The 21,345-nt window shown below is 46.2% G+C and overlaps 1 protein-coding gene across 1 annotated transcript in view; it reads left to right on the plus strand.

Moving 5' to 3' along the window:
- Window positions 1-21,345, plus strand: part of RNF43 (ring finger protein 43) — a 66,262-nt gene that overhangs the window by 30,697 nt on the left and 14,220 nt on the right. The window contains exon 3 of the mRNA XM_082705903.1: window positions 19,443-19,565. Within this exon, the coding sequence (XP_082562029.1) occupies window positions 19,443-19,565 (123 nt within the window). The remainder of the gene's footprint in view (window positions 1-19,442; window positions 19,566-21,345) is intronic.

Genomic DNA, 21,345 nt, shown 5'->3' on the forward strand with positions numbered 1-21,345 from the left:
CAGAGACTCAGCCCACTGAGCCCCCCAGGTGCCCCTAGCTCCTTTATTCTTATACTTCAGTCTGTCAGCAAGTACTTTCAACACTTCCTGCATAATTTCTGTGATTCATCCTTTCACCTTTTAACTGTTACCACCAGAGTTCAAGCTCTCATTGTGCCATGCTGGATTCTGGAACAGCTCTCTAACTGGCTTTCCTACCCCCCAGTCTCTTTTCATTCTACTATAGTTTTTACTCTGATGCTCAGTTGTGTTTAAAATACTGCTTTGATGATGAGATCCCATAGCTTCAGAATTTAGAGTGATTCCTTTTTCTCATATGCCAGCAAGGTTCAGCTCTTATCTTGGCATTCAGCGCTTTCACAATTTGACCATAACTCAGCTATCTAAGCTATCTTGGCCACTCTATTTTTCAGTCACAGAAGTCTTCTTGTACTTTGAAGCCTTGAGAGAAACCAATCAAGAAGCCCACTTTTCCGGGGCACCTGGGTGGCTCAGTGGGTTAAGCCGCTGCCTTCGGCTCAGGTCATGATCTCAGGGTCCTGGGGTCGAGTCCCGCATCGGGCTCTCTGCTCAGCAGGGAGCATGCTTCCCCTCTCTCTCTCTGTCTGCCTCTCCATCTACTTGTGATTTCTCTCTATCAAATAAATAAATAAAATCTTAAAAAAAAAAAAAAAGAAGCCCACTTTTCCTATGACTTTGTTCCATGGAAGTTCCCCAGACCCATTTCACAGAGCCTGCCAATCAGTATGCCCTTATTTTACATATGTGGCCATTCTTCTCTTATCCAAATCTTATTCAGTTCAGCCTTAGGGACTGGCTTAAGATTCATCACCTCCACTAAGCCCACAGGACCTGTTGGCTGTGCCACACTATATAATACTTGATATTGTACCATTTTATGCCATCCTTGAGTTGTGTTCATAGGTTACTTCCCTAATAAGACTATAATTCCTGGGGTGGATTTAACATAATTTTGGAAAGAAAATAGATGTTCATCAAACACTTGTCAACAAAGAGGCCACATTTCAGGCCCATTCTGATGCGCTCATGGGGCAAGTCTCCATGTGTACCCATCCCGTGCCCTACTCATGTGACTGTATCTTGACAAGGAGCATTTGGGAGCTATTGATCTTTCCTGTAGCAAAGGGTTTGGGAAGAAATTGTAGCAGCTGCTATTTTAGGGAGAAAGATGGTTCTAGAAATCAGCCTGATAGTGTCCAGGCTAAGAATCAAGCTTAGTGACAGAGAGCAATTCTGCTAGTTAGGTATTTGTCTCAGAAGGGAGTTCAGCCTCTGAAGTATTTCAGGTAGGCATGAACTGAGCAGTTAGATGTATTGCTACTTTCTGAAGTGAGTCTACCTAAAGGCGAAAGCATGGCCCGATGACTGGGTGATCACTCCCACACTGTGAGTTCTCTTTTATACGCTCCACGAGGTACCCACCCGAACAAACACTTTGAAGAAGCAAAGGAAAGTGCTCAGAACCTAAATGTAGTCACTGTGTCAACAGCAGTATCAGATAAGGTGAATTTTATGGAGTGGGGGGGGGGGCGTGGTGTGGTGGGGGAAGAGTCGACGCATCTGTGGTCAGTGATTCAGAAACTTGGTGCCACATTATAGGGCACCATGAAGCCACCTTATGGCCCGGCCACCCCATGGTGGCTGATGTCATATAATTACCCATTTGCTAACTGGGCCAAGAGGAAATTGATTGGATGAAAGCCAGAGTAAGGTATAGTTACCTTGTAGCTGAGCCACAGTTAGAACCTATGCGATCAGATGGCTTTGGGGGACTTCTTTCTATACCAGTGAAGCCATTGTCGTTGTCAATTGCAAAGTGGTTGATTATTTTATAGGTATCATGCGTTTTTGCTTGCCTACTCCTAAAACAGATACATTCTTATCTGAATTTATTCAGATGTGCGCCATGGCTCACACATTGCCATATTATGATATCTCAACCAGGAGCAGGGGCCAGACAATTCCTATTGGCTGAACTAGGACTGAATTTAATTCTAGATTGACTCAGCTTCTCTGTTAAAGTTGTTTGAAATTCTGATATCCCGCCAGAGACTGTTTCTAAGGAGTTCTCAGCATGAAGAATGAATCACAAACAAATAGACTCTCGGGAGACCAAAAGCACAAGCTTTCAATATTAATGCAGCATTCATTTATTGGCTGCCTGTTATATTAAGGCATTGTGCTCTGCAGGATACAAAGAAAACCTTGCCCTCAATTTAGTAGATAAGAATATAAAGCAGAGGGTGAAAAGTACCACACCATAAATACAAGCAACTTGATTGGGACATTTCAGAAGAAGAAGAGGTTTTTCATGAAAGAGGTAGCATAAAAATGTGCCTTTGAGTGATAAGTAGCATTTTTTAAAAAGTGACAGGGCAGGAATAAAGATATTCCAAGAGGACGCGAGAGAAGAGTAAGACAGTTTGGTTTGGACAAGCAGTATAGTACATTTAGAAAAGTGGGAATAAAGCTGAAAAAGCCGAGGGAAAGAGGAAGGAATTAATACTTTCTGAATGCCTACTACTATGTACAGGAAATGGTAGTACTTTAAATATGCTATTTAATCTCTACAGTGATATTCTTGCATGGATAGTGGTATCTGCATTTTTTTTTTCACCCAGAAAGACACCAAGACTCAAGAGGTTAGGGTACCCACTCTGAGTTGCACACATCTTTCAAGTGACAGAGCTGTGAAATGTGAAATGTGAAACCAGGTTGTCTGATTCCAAAGCCAGCGCAGAGAGCCGCAGCCTTGATCTGATAGGCTAAGGAGTTTGAAATTAATTCAGGAGGCAGTGGAGAGTTGTTGATGGTATTTGTGCAGGACAATGACATGACTGGTGTTATATTTAAGAAGAGTGCTCTTGCAGAGAAATACAGAGCACTCTGGAATGGTGAGACTGGAGACTAGTTAAAAGCCTATTGTAGTGCTTCAGGCTCCAGGGAGATAGAGGAAGTAGGTTTCCAAAGAGGAGTTTGAGTGATGGGATACAGGAAGGGGAGATCCTAATGGCTCTGAGGTGCTCAGCCTGGGTCTCTAATGACAGTGCCCTTAACAAAAACAGACAAATTAAGAGAAGTTATTGGCTTAGGGTGGAGTGCAGGCAGACGATGATGTACATATGTTTGGTATTTTTGAGTTTGAGGGACCAGAAAGACCTCAAAGAAACAATGTATATCAGACATTTTATAGTGCAGGATAATTTGACTTAGGAGAAATTTTTGGAATTTGCCAAGATACTAGAGGGAACAAGAACCCCAGAAGAAAGGTAATAAAATCAGAGAACATCTCCTTTTATTTATTTATTTACTTTTAAGATTTTATTTATTTATTTGGGAGAGAGAGAGCAAGAGCAGGGGGAACAGCAGAGGAAGAGGGAGAAGCAGCCTCCCAGCTGAGCAGGGAGTCTGATGTGGGACTCGATCCCAGGACCCTGAGAACATGACCTGAGCTGAAGGCAGCCCCTTAACTAACTGAGCCACCCAGGTGTCCCTGCACCTCCTTATATTTAAATGAAAGGAAGAAGAAAAGAAGAGGAAGGCAGAGGCATCAGATGAGGCACAGACAAGTGGAAGAATAGAACAGCATTACATCAAGAACAGCAAGTAGGGAGAGTGTCAAGAAGGGATGTTCGACATGTCAGAAGTAAGTTAGGCATATGGCCTTGCTTTAGCTTCAATCCACATTCTTAGAAAACAACTGGCCCCATACATCCTTTGTTCCTTATGCTTTCAAGTCTGTTCTGGAGGAACTTAGTGAACCAGGAGAACCATTTTCTTATTAAAGACATGTTTGGTGATCACATTTTAAATTTAAGCTAGTGAGAGCTCTCAGTTTTGCTGCTGCCAAAATAAACTGGACATTTCAGGTCTTGCTCTAAATCATTGGAGGTTTAGTTCCCAAGAAGGCGCTCAGAATTTTGGCACTTTTATTCCTTTCCTCTGTGGCTCTTCCGATGGTCTGCCACATCGCCTTTCATTATATTTAATACATGCAGTCCATGCCCAGAATTCGGGATTCCTGGTTGCAAGCCCAACATGCATTGTGTTGTCTCTTGGCCCTCATTTGTAAAATGGGTGGTACTAATAAAGGGAGAATAAAATAGCTAATGAGGGATTATAAAGTACTTTACCAATATAAAACGCAACATCAAAGCCGAATAATCGTCTTAATTCAGGGCGAAGGGTTCCATTAGCAGGGTAAAAATAAAAAGGACAAAGGGTAGTGTTGCTTTGTACCTTGATAACAGTGTAGATCTCCGAAGTGCGGCTGTTGATCCTCACTGCCCTGTGAACTCTCAACCCAGAAATTTGGCTCTGCTCCTTCCTAACTCTCCCAGGACTTCCCTTACCCACTAAGTCTGGCGATGGCCCCTCTCCGAATGTCCTGACAGACGCAAGCAGGAACTTCTGTCCCGCAGAGCCCACTTGACAACTGAGAAGACTCCTCTTCCATTTCTCAGCACTTTGATGGTCTCCTCATATCTTTTACCATCTGCGTTTAGCAAGAAAAATAAAGGGGTCTGAGCAATTAGGAAGTGACAAAGAACTCATGGTTCACAAAGAGTGAGTTAAAGGATGCTTGGAATGTTCGAACATACATCCTCAGGACCAGAGTGGGCTGGAGGGCTGAGCAGGCTGCGGGGAATCTGAAACAGGAAAGGCGATGGTACTGAGTGGCTCCTCAGCTAAAGCCCTTAAGAGCTGGGCTTCAGACACATCAGCTTTTCAGAGCACAAGGATGGAGAAAAGAAATATAATTCATCTCTCATCCACTGAAGGTAAGAAAAATGTTATTTAAAGCCATTATTTTATTTAATACTAACCTGACCCACTCGGAAAAAATATGGAGTAGTATTGGGAGTACATCAACTCTAGAGTTTTTCCAGAACTTTTCCATGCAGATCACTGGCCTGAGTCCTCATAAAATCTTGGTAGGCAACCCTATAAGCCTGCGGCCAGTGGGAGCAAGAGTTTCTTTGAGGCCATGCTGTAGGGATAAAAAAGATAAATAAAATTGTTTTGAACAGACTCTAATTGGTTCCTGCCCTGAAGGAGCTTCCCATCATATCTGGGAGATTAGACAAGATGTCCCAAGAGGACAAGCGAGCGCTTCCAAAATAATATCACAAGAATAAGTTAGTCTGTCTGTTCATTCTGTGTTGTCTCAGTGCGGATGTGCTGTGACCTGTGGTTTGCGTTCCCTGTGTGTTGTTGGACAATGGCCTTGAGTGCCTTGTGTGTGTGTGAGCGCGTGGCCATAGCTTTCCAGTTGGGCTCTAGTCTCTTGAGAGCAGGAACCCACTCCCTTTTTTGCAGGGGGACGCTTTCTTTTCCATTAGGGGTTATGTTCAACTTAGCACACTGATACTGAAGGAAGACAGTAAGAGAGTAATTGGGGATGGGCTGTTAAGAGGGAAGATTTTCCTGAAAGAAGTGAGTTTTGTTCAGGGTGACGAAGGAGGTTTAGGTGTGATATAAAAAGGAAGCAAATTCTCCCTCACTAAGAGGTCAAAATACTGTAAGCTGGCTTTAAAACCTAAACTTACAGGGAGTATACGGAAGGTTTTCGAAGAGAAAGCAGAAATCTGAAAACAAGCATATCCTGATCAAATAACAAAAAAACCCCAATTTTATTTGATTTCACATCCATTTATTAAAACAGATAATTCTACATGCAGGCATTTTTTTCTTCACATCTCTGTGTGCCTGGCATTCTGCTCCTTGATGAATAAGGCCTAGTTTCTGACCCGAAGTAGCTCTGGATCGACTTTAGGGGGAGAGGGAAAGGACTAGTGATTTATTGAAATCTAAGACCTAGGCACTGTATTGATACAACTGTAAGAGGTAAGTGTCATTTAAGAATTTTGAATCTATCATTTTAGGGGACCGATGGGGGAAGGTGTTTGATTCTGAGGACTGAAGGCTGCTTAGATTACAGGACTGGGCTGAGAGGTTTGAGGGTGGAAAGAGGTGGAAAGCTGCAGGACTTAGACCTTGGGAGTCTGGCTCACAGGGGAAGGGGAGGGGCCCCCTTTTTCCCTGTAGAGCTGAGGAGATTGGTAAAGGCCCATGAGAAGAAAGTAAAAGGAATTTAGCAGAGAACCAAACTACTTTCCCAGCTCATACATCTTTTCTGTAAAAGGCTACTTAAGAGCCAAGACAGTGTTTTTCTGGTTTCATCCTCTTTAACGCTAGAACCCTGCCAGAAGGGGCCACTTATAGATCTTACTCTTTAGTGCTTAGAAGCCCAAGAAATGCTGCTATGAGCAATTACTCAAATATTCAGAGGATGGAAATACCAATGGGCAGCAATGCCAAGATATCCAGGCGCTATTCACGGAGACCCAGCATAGTGCCGATCCCCAAACACCATCCCTTCCAGGGTCTCGCAACACCATCTTTCACTTTTTCTTTTATCTCCTGCCTGGAAGGCTCCACTGTGGGTGGGAATAAAAATCTATTCTCCTGTTGCCTCCAGGCGGCTGCCAGCAGGCTGTTTGCCTTGTTCTTTACTGGCAAATCATTAAACAGTCCCCCCAAAGCAGGCCTCTTCCCCAGGGCCACCCCATGGACAGGGATTCAGAGCTGTGGTCAAAGGGCTGTCAGCACTTGGGCTGGAGCCTGTGGGTCGAATCCAACACAAGCCTCTTCGGACTGTTGCCTCTTCGGAACAGAAGCCTCCTTGGCCAGATCTCAACCCCCAGTGGCTTCTGAGGAGAGACTCTGGGCATCTGAGTTGGCTGGTGTCGTGAATAATTTTGTCCTTCTCCTCCTAATGTCATTTCTTATCGCAACTACCTTAGAGCCCCTCTATTGTTTCTTGACCAAAGTGCAGGCCTGTGCTCCATTTTCTCCCCACTCACTTTCCAATGTACGTGCAGTCTTGTGTTTACAGCCCCGGATCTGGGGACGGGGACCAGCCAAGCAAATGCCATAACTTCCCATCCCCACTCACAACGTGAAGTTCAAAGCTGACCACAGATTTAGTTGTGCTGGTCCATCGGGATACAGGATCCGTCCCTCAAAGGATGTATGAGCACCGCAGGAAGCAGGTCGTGGATAACTGGCACTGAGTTTGGGGGGCGACTTGGAATCCCCGCAACCTCTGAGCAGGAGACTAGGCCTGAAAGACATGGCATGTGTGAAATAACCAGATTAACGTGGCTGTTTCACACCCTTGCGGTAAACTCACCAACCTCAGCAATGCTTGAGTAGCTCTGCTGGGAGTCCAGACAGGCCTGTGGCATATTGACGTGAATAATCTGATGTCCTCAAGTCTCATTTCTGCGGTCTTCTTTCACAGAGGCTGTCTGGTTTTAGTCGGTGGCCTTTTCGGTGTTAAAATCTCGACAGAAGTAATTATTTAAACAGCAGCATCAGCACTGCCTGGTTCCAGCAGGTCTCTAAATTTCTGCCATCCCTGGCACGAGTTTAGCTGTAACAGCAGCAAAATCGGAAAGCAGACGGTCTCAAGACTGTCTTCAGGCAGCATCCTGGGCTGGGCTGGAGCCCTGTGGGGGGCGGTGAACTAGTGTCGTGTGGTAAGAGCGAAGGCCACCCATAGGAGGGGCCCTGGCCCAAGCCTCCTTAGACCCTTATCCTGGAAATGGGAGGGCAAGTGCTGCCCTAGCGATACTGCCACCCAGGCCAAGACCTCAGCTCTTGCTCGGATGACCTCTTTTAACAAGACTTAGGTAAATGAGGGGCCTCGAGCAGTGCTTCCCGAAAGATGGAAGACAGTGAAGGCCGTAGGGTCTCCCTGCAACAGTGGTCACTGACTGAGGGGCAGAACTCAGCTGACACCTCAGGACCTCCTAGTGTGGGATGCTTAGAGGTTTGATCCCTGAGAGCCTCACCTGGTGGAGGAGTTCAAACTGCGTGACTGGCGTGTCTTCCGAGGTCTTGACCTTCGTGGGCCTCAGAACTTTGGCATCCTGTTTCATAGCTTTCCTTCTAAAGAGCATTGATGTAATTAAAACATTTGGTGAGCTCCCTCTTCTTTGCTCCTAACTTCCTGAGTAGCTTCCAGAGGTCATTCTGGGCTGAGTCAGGACAAGCCGTGTTTCTGGGTGGGAATAGAATGGACAGAAGCTCTACCTCTTGGGTGGCGGAGATTTTCCTCTTTCCCTCTGATGATTGCCGAGTAAGCTTCTTCTCTGATATCAATTTATTTCAAAAGCAACTTAGTTAGCTCTTTCTTCTTTCCCCTCCCTTCTTCCTGCTCATGACTCTGCTTCTGACTCTGTGAACTACCCATCCATAGAGGCCAGGCAAAGTGTGGGGTCAGGAAAACCCCACCGTGGAGGCCATTTTAGGGTCATGAGGTCCACTTAATCATGGAGTTTGTCCAGGATCCGAGAGAAGGGTAGGTGAATTTTTAAACTGAAGAATGAAACCTGTAATGTGGAGCGAGACAGAACGGGGAAATTGTAGTCTGGTTGAAAGACCATTATTGGGGTCTGAGCTTCTGTGACCTCTAATTTCAGGACACACCTTTCTCATCCTAAACAAACATGGACTGTTCACTGGGAAAGCATCTCTGAGCGGTGTCTGGGTCTGGCTACCTTTGTTGTGGCTAGGAGAAGAGATGAGATAAGCCCTAGGGAACAGAAGGGAAACAGGGCTGCTGGAAGGAGCCTAGGCTGGGAAGGAAGAGGAGCAAACAGACCTTACTACTGTGTTGTTGCTGAGAATGATTCAAGTTGGAACATTCTACAGATGGAGGTCCTGAAGCCTTCCACCCATGCATTGCGATATGCACCTAATGCTTGCTGTACCGTGCAGAATCCCTCCCAGTGCACACCCCTGGAGGTGGCACGGCTGGATAGAGAGGATACTGGCATTGAATTCTGGAGCCCTCCATCTCCTTTAACTAGCTGTGTGGCCATGGGCAGTCTGTGACTTGAGTCTCCCATTCCTCATCTGTCAAAAGTAAGTTTTGAAGGGCCTTAGAGGCATGAACCAGGCCCGGCTATTAGTAATTCACAACTCTTTATAATAAACTATATGGCAACTGGATTCAAATGAAATTTTATTAATTCTTTCAGCAAATACAAAGGACTTCCAAAATGCAAGCCCCAGGCTGGACTTTTTTTTTTTTTTTTTAAGATTTTATTTATTTGAAAGAGAGCAAAAGTGATCATGATCACCGAGGGAGAGGGAGAAGCAGAACCGCTGAGTGGGAGCCCAATGTTAGGATCATGACTGAGCCCAAGGCAGACGCCTAACTGACTGAACCACCCAGGCACCCCCCACCCCCCACTAGACTTCTGATGAGCTCATACTTTGTCTCAGACTTTGTCCCCTTGCTTCCTGTTGGAAGCTGGCACATCATTTCCGTTCTCGTGTCAGCCCAATTGCTCACTGGCACACTTGTCTGCCAGGAGGTTCTCTGGATCAAGTGAGAAACACAGGAGGCCTCTGTCACCCATCCTCTCTTTGCCAGTCCACTCTCATCAGGGAGCCCGGGGCTGTGCTTGGCTAGCCCCACCAATGTTATTTTCTTTTGCACCTTAAAAAAAATCACACAATTAAGCAGGAATACATTTTCGTTGTTTAAAAAAATATTAATAGAATAAAAGGAACCCCTTTTGACAATTTCCCAGCCTCCCAGCTTAATTCAGTAGGAAACTCAGCCATCCCGAAGATTGTAGTGACAAGCTAAGGTAAGGAAGAGAATGAGGTCTAGAGGTTTCCAAATCCAAGCCTAATCAGTCACCACTAGGATCTAACCTGTGGTTGTGAACATTGACCTCTTTAATAAAGGACAAGGTGGCCAAACTAGGCCTCCGAGGCTGTTCTGGTGCTGCAGGCAGGAAGCAGCCACTTCAGGCCCAACTGTGTTTCCCAACGCCCGAGCTACAGAGCTTGACTTTATGATACTGGTGTGTCCTACTGCTGGAGATAAGAGTCAGGTAGTACTAAGTGCAGGTAATGGAGGTTGCACAGGAGAGATTGATTATAAAATCTGAAAAGAGGAAATGGGGAGAAAGGTGCCTTTGATGCCTGGCCAATGTTCCTGATTACAAAGGCAAAATTGTAGCAGGCAGTAAAGTTCCTGTCCAAGGCCTGGGTGAAGGTCCGTATGTGGAATCAGAGAACTAAGAGATTATTGCAGCAGAGGTGGGGGGAGGAGGGTGGCTGGAAACAAGAGACTGTAAAGAATTGCTTGCAAAAGCACACACCCTAAGATGAGGAGATGCCGCGGATAAAGAAAGACCAGCATTAAGTTTGGGGCTCGGTTGAGCCCTGGAATGCCCTTTGTGAGGAGGTAATGAGATCACGTGGCTGCTTCACGGGAAGGAGGCAGGCTGAGAACTGGAAGAGCTTGTTCAGTGGGGTTTGGGGGGCTGAACACAGGAGGGAAGTGACCGTGGGTAATGAGCTGTCCCAGACTGTGCCTTGTAGAACACTGGCATTCAGAGGCACTGTTGACAATCACCAAGGGAGTAGCACTCAGAAAGGTCTTTGTCCCTTCCACAATGAGGAGGGATTTTACTGTTGCAAATGCAATAATAAAACAACTACCATTTAATGAGCGTTGACTGAGTGTTGGGCTCAGTGCTAGGCATATATTCATTATCTCCGTTCTTCATGACAATCATCCCATTCTGTAGGTGAAGAATGTGTGGCTCAGAAAGGCAAAGTAACCTGCCCTAGATCATACAGGCAAATGACGGAGTCAGAATTGGAGCCTTAGGTCTGTTTTGGAAGGGAGGGGTAAAATCAGAACAAATAAGTTAAAGGAGGAAGACAGAGACATAGAGAACAGATCCAAGAATAGGAGTACAACACATACCACTAAAGGACAGTATTCATGGCTTTTCATAGTTGCATAAAATACGTGTGCAAAGCTGAGTTCTCAGCCAGAGTGGCCTGGACCCTGAGAGAAAGTTCAGGCTCCTCTTCATTTGCCCCTCATGGCAACATATGGGATAGGGTGTCCCAACGTCTGACCTTTCAGAAACACACAGATAACCAATCCTTAAGCCTGTCAGGTTTTGGGGGGCCCTCCCCAGCTACACCCTCTCTGAATGCTACAAACCTCTTTCTCTTGGCTCTCTCTGGGTGTCACTGAGAGGACAGGTGACACCTTATTAGAAGACCTTCCATCCTAAGGAGGCAGGTGCATTTGGATCTATTTTCCTCTCAGGGGCCTTCTTCCCAGCTGAAAATCCCCTGGAGGAGGGAGCAAAGACAGCCTGGGTTACACCCAAGGAAGACTAAAACTGTTTTGCTAGGTAATGAATGGTGTCCTAGTTGAATGACTTTTTTTTTTTTTTTTTTGGTTTGGTTTTTAATCTGAGAATACTTGAAAAATCTTACTGTAAAAGAGTCAAACCATACAAAAGTGTAATGAGTATGGTTTTCATGCCACAAATATAACTGTCAAGAAATCTGTTTTCTTGAGAGCTTCCCCTCACAGAGCAGCTGAAACAAATATCTGGGAGACCCCTCTGAAGCTTGTCTGCGCTGGTCACCACAAACGTGCCCATTGTTCAGGTACAAGTGTTTGCATGAAATCTGCAGAGGTGCGTCATCTTTGCCCAGGCCCAGGCTTCTGGAAACTACCCTACTGCTCCTGTGGCCCAGCCTGCAGACTCCTACAACTTGGCATATCCCCAGACTCTGCCCCCAATTCTCTAGGATTCCTGGGACTCTAATGGCCCCCACTGCCCCCCTACCCTACACACTCCTTTCTGCCTCCAGGACACTCAATATTTTCCTCAAGGAGTTCAGTCCTTCACAAAAGGCAGGAAGATAGGTCTTTAGCAACACTTGCTTTGGGCAAGTGCCCCTGAGGCAGGGAAATAGAGGGGGGTGGGGCCTCTTTTCTTGGAATGGCAGGAAAGAAAAGACAGAGAACAAAACATAAATAGCTTTCATTCTTTTCTGTTCTTCCCCAACAGCAAAAAAACGAAACTCAAATTAGTATCTTGGTATATCATCCTATGACTGAAATGTTCAAAGCAAAAGCACCAAACTCCATCTTCACCATCTGCTCTCTAAATCCTCTCCCAAGGGCACCTGGGTGGCTCAGTGGGTTAAGCCGCTGCCTTCGGCTCAGGTCATGATCTCAGAGTCCTGGGATCGAGCCCCGCGTCGGGCTCTCTGCTCAGCAGGGAGCCTGCTTCCTCCTCTCTCTCTCTGCCTGCCTCTCTGCCTGCTTGTGGTCTCTGTCTGTCAAATAAATAAATAAATAAATATTTAAATAAATAAATAAATAAATAAGTCCTCTCCCAAAGCCAGCATTCCCAGAATTTTGGTGTGCACTGTGTTGCCTTTATTAAAGTTAACTGTCAGCTATCTGGGTGTCGACCTTTAATATTTAATAGAAAAAATACCGGTCGAGTACCTGCTGTGTGGCAGGCACCAAAGGGGAGCCATGGCTTGCAAGGGGGGACCAAGTATGGGCAGGGAATGGTAAGCCCAGAGCAGGCAGAACCTTTAAGCTGTGTTTATAGACACAGACTTTATTCCAAGAGCTATGAGAAGCCTTTTAAGAGCTTAGAGTGGAAGAATGACACAGGTTAGCATTTTAGACCACTCTGGCTTTAGTGTATAGAGAACTGGGGTTGGGGGGAGTGAGATGACCCCAGTGAGATGACCTCCTAGGAAGCTAGGAGGACAACATCTGGCTTGGGTAGGAGGTGGATGGGGATTTCAGTCCCTAAAATAAAGAACACAGGAGGAGCAGTTTTGAGGGATAAAATGATTAGTTCAATTTTGAACATGCTGAGATTGAGATGTCTCACTTAAGCTTCTTCAGGCAGAAACATCCAGGCCCCAAATGTCAGACATTCGGTCTGGAAGTCAAGAGAGGTCTGGGGGCACATATGTATGTAATCGATGATCTCTGAAAGCCATGCACTGGCTGGACTCACCCAGGGGGTGCTTGGAGAGTGAAAAGAAAGGAAGGTGGAGGATAGAATCCTGGAAGTCACCACCAATGTTTCAGGGACTTGTTAAGGAATGTAGAATTAGGATGGCCATGAGTTGGGGGGAGGCATCATGTTTTCAAAGTAAAATGGAAATTATTCTTAATTTATTATGATTATTTTTTACATTATCCTACTTCTTCATTTCTTCTGATCTCAGCTATTGTAATTCTGGACATGTTACTTAACTTTTTTTTTTTTTTTTTTAGTTTTTTAAAAATTCTTGGGACGCCTGGGTGGCTCAGTTGGTTGGGCAGCTGCCTTCAGCTCAGGTCGTCATCCCAGGGTCCTGGGATCGAGTCCCGCATCGGGCTCCTTGCTCGGTAGGGAGCCTGCTTCTCCCTCTGCCTCTGCCGGCCTCTCTGTCTGCCTGTGCTCACTCACTCTCTCTCCCTCTGTCTCTGACAAATAAATAAAAATCTTAAAAAAAAAAAAAAATTTTTTTAAAATTCTGGTTAGTTAACATAAAGTGTGATATTAATCTCAGATGTAGAATTTAGTGATTCAACACTTCTTACAACACCTGGTGCTCATCACTTGACAAGTGCCCTCCTTTATCCCCATCATCTATTCAGTTCATCCCCACCCCACCCCCCACCTGCCCCCAGTACCATCACTTCTCTACAGTTAAGAGCCTGTTTCCTTGGTTTGTCTTTCTCTCTCTCTTTCCCCCCTTTGCTCATTTGTTTTGTTTTTAAATTCCACATATGAGTGAAATCATACCGTATTTGTCTTTCTCTGAGTTGTTTTGCTTAGCATAATGCTCTCTAGCTCCATCCACATCATTGCAAATGGCGAGATTTCATCCTTTTTTTAATGAGTAATAGTCCCTTGTGTTCCTTTACCGCATCTTCTTATCCATTCATCAGTCAGTGGATACTTGGGCTGTGTCTATAATTTAGCTGTTGTAGATCATGCTGCTGTAAACATCAGGGTGAGCGTTTCCCTTTGAACTAGTATTTTTGTATTCTTTGGGTAAATACCTTGTAGTGCGATTGCTGATTGTAGGGTAGTTCTATTTTTAGCTTTTTGAGGAACCTCCATACTGTTTTCCAGAGTGGCTGCACCAGCTTGCATTCCCACCAGCAGTGTAAGAGAGTTCCCCTTTCCTCACATCCTTGCCAACATCTGCTATTTCTTGTGTTGTTGATCTTAGCCATTCTCACAGGTGTAAGGTGACATATCTCATTGTAGTTTTGATTTGCATTTCCCCAATGATGAGTGATGACGAGCACCTTTTCATATGTCTGTTGCCCATCTGCATATCTTCTTTGGAAAAATGTCTGTTTATGTCTTCTATTTTTTAATTGGATTATTCATTTTCGGGGGGTGTTTAGTTGTATAAATTTTTTTTCTTCAAATATTTATTTAGGGGCGCCTGGGTGGCTCAGTGGGTTAAGCTGATGACTTCAGCTCAGGCTCAGGTCATGATCCCAGGGTCCTGGGATCCAGCCCCGCATCGGGCTCTCTGCTCAGCAGGGAGCCTGCTTCCTCCTCTCTCTTTGCCTGTCTCTCGGCCTGTTTGTAATCTCTCTGTCAAATAAATAAATAAATAAAATCTTTTAAAAAAATGTAGGTACTATTATTAAAAATATATACATTTATTTAAATTCTAGTTATTCAACACACGGTGCGATATTGGTTTCAGGAGTAGAATTCAGTGATTCATCACTTACATACAACACCCAGTGCTCATTATAACAAGTGCCCTCCTTAATGCCCATCACCCATTTAGCCCACCCTCACCCATCTCCCTCCATCAGCCCTCGGTTTGTTCTCTAAGAGTCTTTTATGGTTTGTTTCTCTCTCTCTTTCTCATGTAAATTCTTTATATATTTTGGATACCAACGCTTTATCAAGTAGGTCATTTGAAAATATCTTCTCCCATTCTGTAGGTTGCCTTTTAGTTTTGTTGATTGTTTCCCTCACTATGCAGAAGATTTTTATTTTGACGTAGTCCCAATAGTTTATTTTTTATTTTGTTTCCCTTACCTCAGGAGACAGATCTAGAAAGAAGTTGCTATGGCTGATGTCAAAGAAGTTACTGTCTGTGCTCTTTCCTAGGATTTTTATAATTTTAAGTCTCACAATTAGGTCTATAATGCATTTTGAATTTATTTTTGTGTACGGTATAAGAAAGTGGTCCAGTTTAATTTTTTTGCATGTTGCTGTTCAGTTTTCCTAACACCATTTGTTGACATTATTTTTCCCGTTGGATATCCCTTCCTGCTTTGTCAAAGATCAACTGACCATATAGTTGCGGGTTCTTTTCTGGGTTTTGTATTCTGATCCATGGACCTTTGTGTCTATTTTTGTGCCAGTACCATACTGCTTTGATGACTACAACTTTGTAGTATAACTTGAAGTCCAAAATTGTGGTACCTCCAACTTTGTTTTTCTTTTTCAAGATTTCTTTGGATATTTGTGGTTCCATACAAATTTTAGGATTGTTTGTTCTAGCTCTGTGAAAAGTGCTAGTGGTATTTTGATATGGATTGCGTTAACTCTGTAGATTGCTGGGGCATCTGAGTGGTTCAGCCAGTGAAGTGTCTGCCTTTGGCTCAGGTCATGATCTCAGGGTCCTGGGATCCAGCCCCATATCAGGCTCCCTGCTTGGTGGGGAGCCTGCTTCTCCCTCACCCTCTGCTCCTTCCCCTGCTTGTACTCTCTCTCATTCTATCTCTGTCTCAAATAAATGAATAAAATCTTTTAAAAAGGGGCTCCTGGGTGACTCAGTAGTTAAGCATCTGCCTTCAGGTCAGATCATGATCCCAGGGTCCTGGGATCGAGCCCCACATCGGGCTCTCTGCTCAGCAGGAAGCCTGCTTCTCCCTTTCAAACGCCCCCAGCTTGTGTTCCCTCTCTTGGTGTGTCTCTCTCTGTCCAATAAATAAATAAAATCTTAAAAAAAAATCTCTAGAGGCACCTGAGTGGCTCAGCATGACCTCAGCCTCTGCCTTAGGCTCAGGTCATGATCTCAGGGTCGTGGGATCAAGCCCTGCATCAGGCTTTCTGCTGAGCGGGGAGCCTGCTTCCCCCTCTCTCTCTGCCTGCTGCTCTGCCTACTTGTGATCTCTCTCTCTCTGTCAAATAAATAAAATTTAAAAAAAATTTAAAAATACTTAAAAAAGAATAAGTGAATCTGTAAATTGCTTTAGGCAGACATTTTAGCAGTATTTGTTCTTTTAGTCCATGAGCGAATATCTTTCTGTTTCTTTGTGTCATCTTCAATTCTTTTGTTAGCATTATAATTTTCAGAATACAGGTCTTTCACATCTTTGGTTAGGTTTATTTCTAGGTATCTTTTGTTTTTGGTGAAATTGTAAATGGGACTGATTTTTTTTTTTATTTTTAAAGATTTTATTTATTTGAGAGAGAGAGAGAGAGAACACAAGCAGGGGCAGAGGGAGAAGCAGGCTCCCCACTGAGCAGGGAGCCCAACATGGGGCTCAATCCCAGGACCCCGAGATCATGACCTGAGCCGAAGGCAGATGCCCAACCAACTGAGCTACCCAGCTGCCCCAGATGGGATTGATTTCTTAATTTTTCTTTCTGCCGCTTCATTATTGGTGTATAGAAATGCAACAGATTTCTATACACTGATTTTATATCCTGCGACTTTACTGAATTCATGTATCAGTTCTAGCAGATTTTTTGGTTGAGTCTTTTGGGTTTTCTATATGTATCATGTTATATGCAAACAGTAAAAGTTTGACTTCTTCCTTGCTGGTCACTTAACCACTTAACGCCTCAGTTTCTTCATCTGATGAAGATGGAGACAGTAGTTTCTAGAACAATCATCATCATCACTAGCCTGGACAATGGAGAGTTGACTCTGCGTTCATTTGGAGTTACATGACTCCAGAGACTGGAGTCAGATAATCTTGTGTGACCTTCACTTCCCTGTGCCTCAAGCTTCATTCTCTTCTTTAGATGGGGATGATCACAGCTACCTCATAGTGAGATAGCATCTAGAGGGCCTGGTATGCAAGAGGCATTGACTAATAGCTAATTTCCTCCCCTCCCCTCCTCCATAACCTTTTCAGGACCAGACAAGTCTGGTGACTCCGACACTAAGTTTTCCTCCTGAATCTCATCGGAGGCATCCTACAATACCACACCACTTTGTGTACGCTGGTTCCCTCTGCAGAGGTCTGAGGGCAGAGTGGTGATTAAATATTTGCACACCTTTCTCTAAAGACAACTCTTCTCTGAGGTGACCTACCCCCTCAGTTGACCCCCTGGTCCATGAGAGGCATGCTGGAGTTATCTGAAGAAGGCTGACCGTGGGTCGCAGCTGGAGAGCAAGCCAAGGTGGACTCCCACGGCTTCAATCTGTCTCCTGAAGGGGGATCTCCCACCTCTTTGTTCTGTTGGAACAGCTGCCTTCTGCCTCCTGACCACCCCAGACAGTTTTCTGTCATTACCGAGGAACCTTCTCCAGTGCAAACTTGTAGACTCTGCTCCTGGGTCTGGAGCTTGCTGACCTTTCCAGCCTAGTCTCCTGCCTGTCCCTCCCCACCAGACTGATTGCTGCAAGTCCCTCTCAGACCCCTGCTGATGTCTCCACCCTGGGCATAGGCTGTACCTCCTCTGCCAGGAATGCGTCCTCCCCCTTCCACTGGGCCCAGCGGGTGAGCACCACCTGCTCAGAATCCGAGGGAGTCCTGAAGCCTGCCGCTGTCCTGTAGGCCTTTGCATGAACCTGTCATAACATCACCCTACAGTGTATTTGTAACTTGTCTTCTGAGCTTCTTTAAGGCAAAGAGCCCATCTTATTTATTGTTGACTCCCCCACGGATCACACAGGGCCTGGCACCAGGGGGGCCTTCAGTGTTGGTAGAATGAAGAAATGAAGGGATGTTTGGTTGGACAAATGGGCAGACAGACAGACTAATGGGCCTGAAGTGAGAACAACCCAGGCCCTGGCTGGCCTTTTTCCAGGGTTTGGTAGGGGGATGTGCGTAACATTTCTGCACACTAAACTTCGGTCACCCCAGACTAGTACTCCTTAAATTCTGGGAGCAAGAACAGCAGTCCCATCTCAACACCCCCTGCCCAAAGATGTGTATTCACAAGACTGGAATTCAAAGCTAGGTGGTGTCTGTGTTTGAGAACCCACTATGTTCAGGTAACTGCAGTGACAGTGAGAAGAAGTAGCAGGACAGTGCTCTCAGAAAGTGACTGTGCCCGTTAAGTCCCTCACCAGCATTGTCATCTTCAGAGACAGCCTCATAAATTCAAAATGCTGTCTGGTTCCTCTGATGCTTCTTTCTGGAAGTCCTTTAGACTTCAGCAGCAGCGGACAGGGGAGTAGGCATGCCTCCCTCATGTAGAATCCCCTTTCTTGGGGCGCCTGGGTGGCTCAGAAGGTTAAGCCGCTGCCTTCGGCTCAGGTCATGATCTCAGAGTCCTGGGATCGAGTCCCGCATCGGGCTCTCTGCTCAGCGGAGAGCCTGCTTCCCTCTCTCTCTCTCTGCCTGCCTCTCCATCTACTTGTGATTTCTCTCTGTCAAATAAATAAATAAAATCTTAAAAAAAAAAAAAAAAAGAATCCCCTTTCTTGCCACATACACTGGGTTTCCAAGTGAGATCATACTTTGTCTCACAGCACTCTGGGAAACTTAGACTCACATGGGCCTTTGAGTCACCTCGCGTATACAGAAGGGCACTCTTGTCCCTCTGCTGGGGAAATCCTTTGGTCTGTCAGCACACATTGGGCCCACTCGCCTCTGAGTCACTGCTCTGCACTGACTGGGCTAGGGACACAGGGTCCTAGACTGGCCCCGCCACACCCTCAGGGCAGAGGCGCTGGGCTGGCCCCTCTCTCCTGCATTGCTGCTGAGGACAGGATGAGCCCCTAGAAAGTGTGATGTTTAAGGCTGTAAGCCAAGCCTCACTCTCCCTGCCCATGCCCGGCTTCATCCCAGGATGGGCCCAGGGCAGGGGCAAAGGGAGCCATTGAGAGGAATGAGGCAGTGCCGAGTGAGAAGACCCAAGCCATATGAGAGCTGGGGATCTCAGAGGACACCCAGGGGATCTCAGGGGATCTCAGGAGGCACTGTTGGCATCCAGCTGCCCTGGGAGAGCATGGAGGGAAGGCAAGGTTCTGAACATGCTGATGTGGGCTCTTAGCTTGGGGTTTTGGAGCAGGTAGAAGAAGTAGGAGGTTAGAGAGGCTGGGGCAGTGTGAGGGCTGTTGGAGTGGCTCTGCAGCAGACTCTTCATGGAGGTCCCCCTTTTGGACACCCTCCTGCCTACCTGCTCCCTGCCTCCGTGTGTTCTTGGCCCTGGCACGCTGGAAATGACAACTGATGGTAACTAGTTTCCTCTGAGCTTCAGATGAGAAGGCCTGCTCTTTCACACCACTAGGAGACCTGCCTTGTCCCTGCCTGGAACAGTGGGCAGGTGCTTGTTTCCTGCCGCTTACCACCTCCCCTTGAGCCTCCCTAACCTCTCCCTCTCTCCCTCTCTCTGCAGTCCCACCCCCTGTACCTGTGCAACGCCAGTGATGACGACAATCTGGAGCCTGGATTCATCAGCATCGTCAAGCTGGAGAGTCCCCAGCGGGCCCCCCGCCCCTGCCTGTCCCTGGCCAGCAAGGTGGGTTCACACCTGCCCCTACACACGCTCTGAACTTCACCCAGCTCCAGGCCGTGAGAGGCCCTTTTGTTCTCTGTCCCCTTGCTGCCTAGGAGAGATGGACCCAGTTCACTCAGGTTTTCCTAACTCGTGATGGGTCTGAGGGGTGGAAATTCAAGCCTCCGTCCTTTCCCCACCACCCCCTCTACCAGCAGAGCCTGTCATCTAGGGCATGCTGCCTGCCCCATATCCACCCCCATCACCTGGAAGTTCCTAAACCCCTTTCCCTGCCCAGATCAGAGCAAGGAGGGATCAGTTGAAGGGCTTTTCCACCTCTCAGAAATTTTAACAGAGCATATGCAAGAATAGCAGAAACAGATGCTATTGCCTTATCCGTAAGCAGTTCCCATTCTTCCTGCAAGATTGCAAACCAGTGGCTCCACAGTTCCATGGGGCATCACTGGCTGGAGCTGGTGGCAGCTGCCGCCTCTCCACTGTGCCGGGCTCTCGGGTTTGCCTCGCTCCTCCCTGGCCTGCTACTTCCAAGGCCCTGTGAACGTGTGCATTTGTGATTCCTGCTCTAATATTAGTTACCGTTCCCTGTGCACTGACCGTGGGCCGGGTGGGACAGATTCTTTATGTATCATCTTGTTTACTTTGCACAACAGTCAGGAAAGCTAGACATTTTTATTTTCTATTTGACGTATGAGACAAGTGAGGGTCAGAAAACTGAAATAACTGGGGCACCTGGCTGGTGCAGTCAGTGGAGCGTGCGACTCTTCATCTCAGGTCTGTGAGTTCAAGCTCCACCTTGGGTGTAGAGAGTATTAAAAAAATAAAGAAACTTAAAAAAAAAATAGAACAAGAAAAAACTAAGTAACTTGCTAGGGTTACAGAGCTAGGAAGGGGTGGAGCTGTGATTTGAACTGAGCCTTGTCTACTTCCCAAACCTGGGCTTTTAATCTCCTTGAGCTGTTGCCTCCCATTCTGGCCGGGAACACTGAATGCATATGAGAAGATTCTCATGGTGCCCTAAGCCAGAGATTAGTTAGATTCTATGCAGGTGAGTAAGGTCAGCTTAGAGGAAGGGGTCCCGATGGGGTAAAAAGAGGAAGCTTCCGGTCCTAGCCCCTGTGCCTGCTCATTGTGCCTGGGCCCAGATTCCCCTAGGGGTTTCCTGATCCTCCTGAGGCCTGCTTCCTGAGCCAGGAGTCTCAAGGAAACAGCCTGGGTTCTTCCATGAGCCCACGGAGGGGACAGGGATGTGGGCAGGATTCAAAAGTGGCCCCACATGTGGGTGAAGCTGCTCTGCCAGGCTGGCCACACCAGTGCAGAAGGGGGCCGGGGGAGGATGTGGGAAATGGGGGCCAGGACACGCCTGGAAGGGGGAGAGCATGGTTTCAGTGCAAGACTGTGTGGGTCTTGGGGCATCTGGGTACCTCGGTTGGTTAAGTGGCCGATTCTTGGTTTCAGCTCAGGTCATGATCTTGGGGTGGTGAGCTCAAGCCCCACGTGGAGCCCCCCCTTTGTTAGGCTCGGCACTTAGTGGGGAATCTGCTTCAGGATTATCTCTCTCCCTCTGCCTCTCTTTCAAAAAATAAGTAAATCTTAAAAAAAAGAAGAAGAAGAAGAAAAAGACTTTGTGGGTCTTTAACAGCAGCAGAATTTTGTTAGATTGAAGCTACCCTGTTTCTGGCTATTCCATCTCCCTTGCTTTACAGAATATGGGCAAATGTCATTCATTTATTCATTTGGTAGATGAGTACCTAGTGTTTGTGTTTGGTAGTATGAACGTGAGGGC

The sequence above is a fragment of the Mustela nivalis genome, assembly GCF_964662115.1.
Source record: "Mustela nivalis genome assembly, chromosome: 17".
Classification (NCBI taxonomy): Eukaryota; Metazoa; Chordata; class Mammalia; order Carnivora; family Mustelidae; genus Mustela; species Mustela nivalis.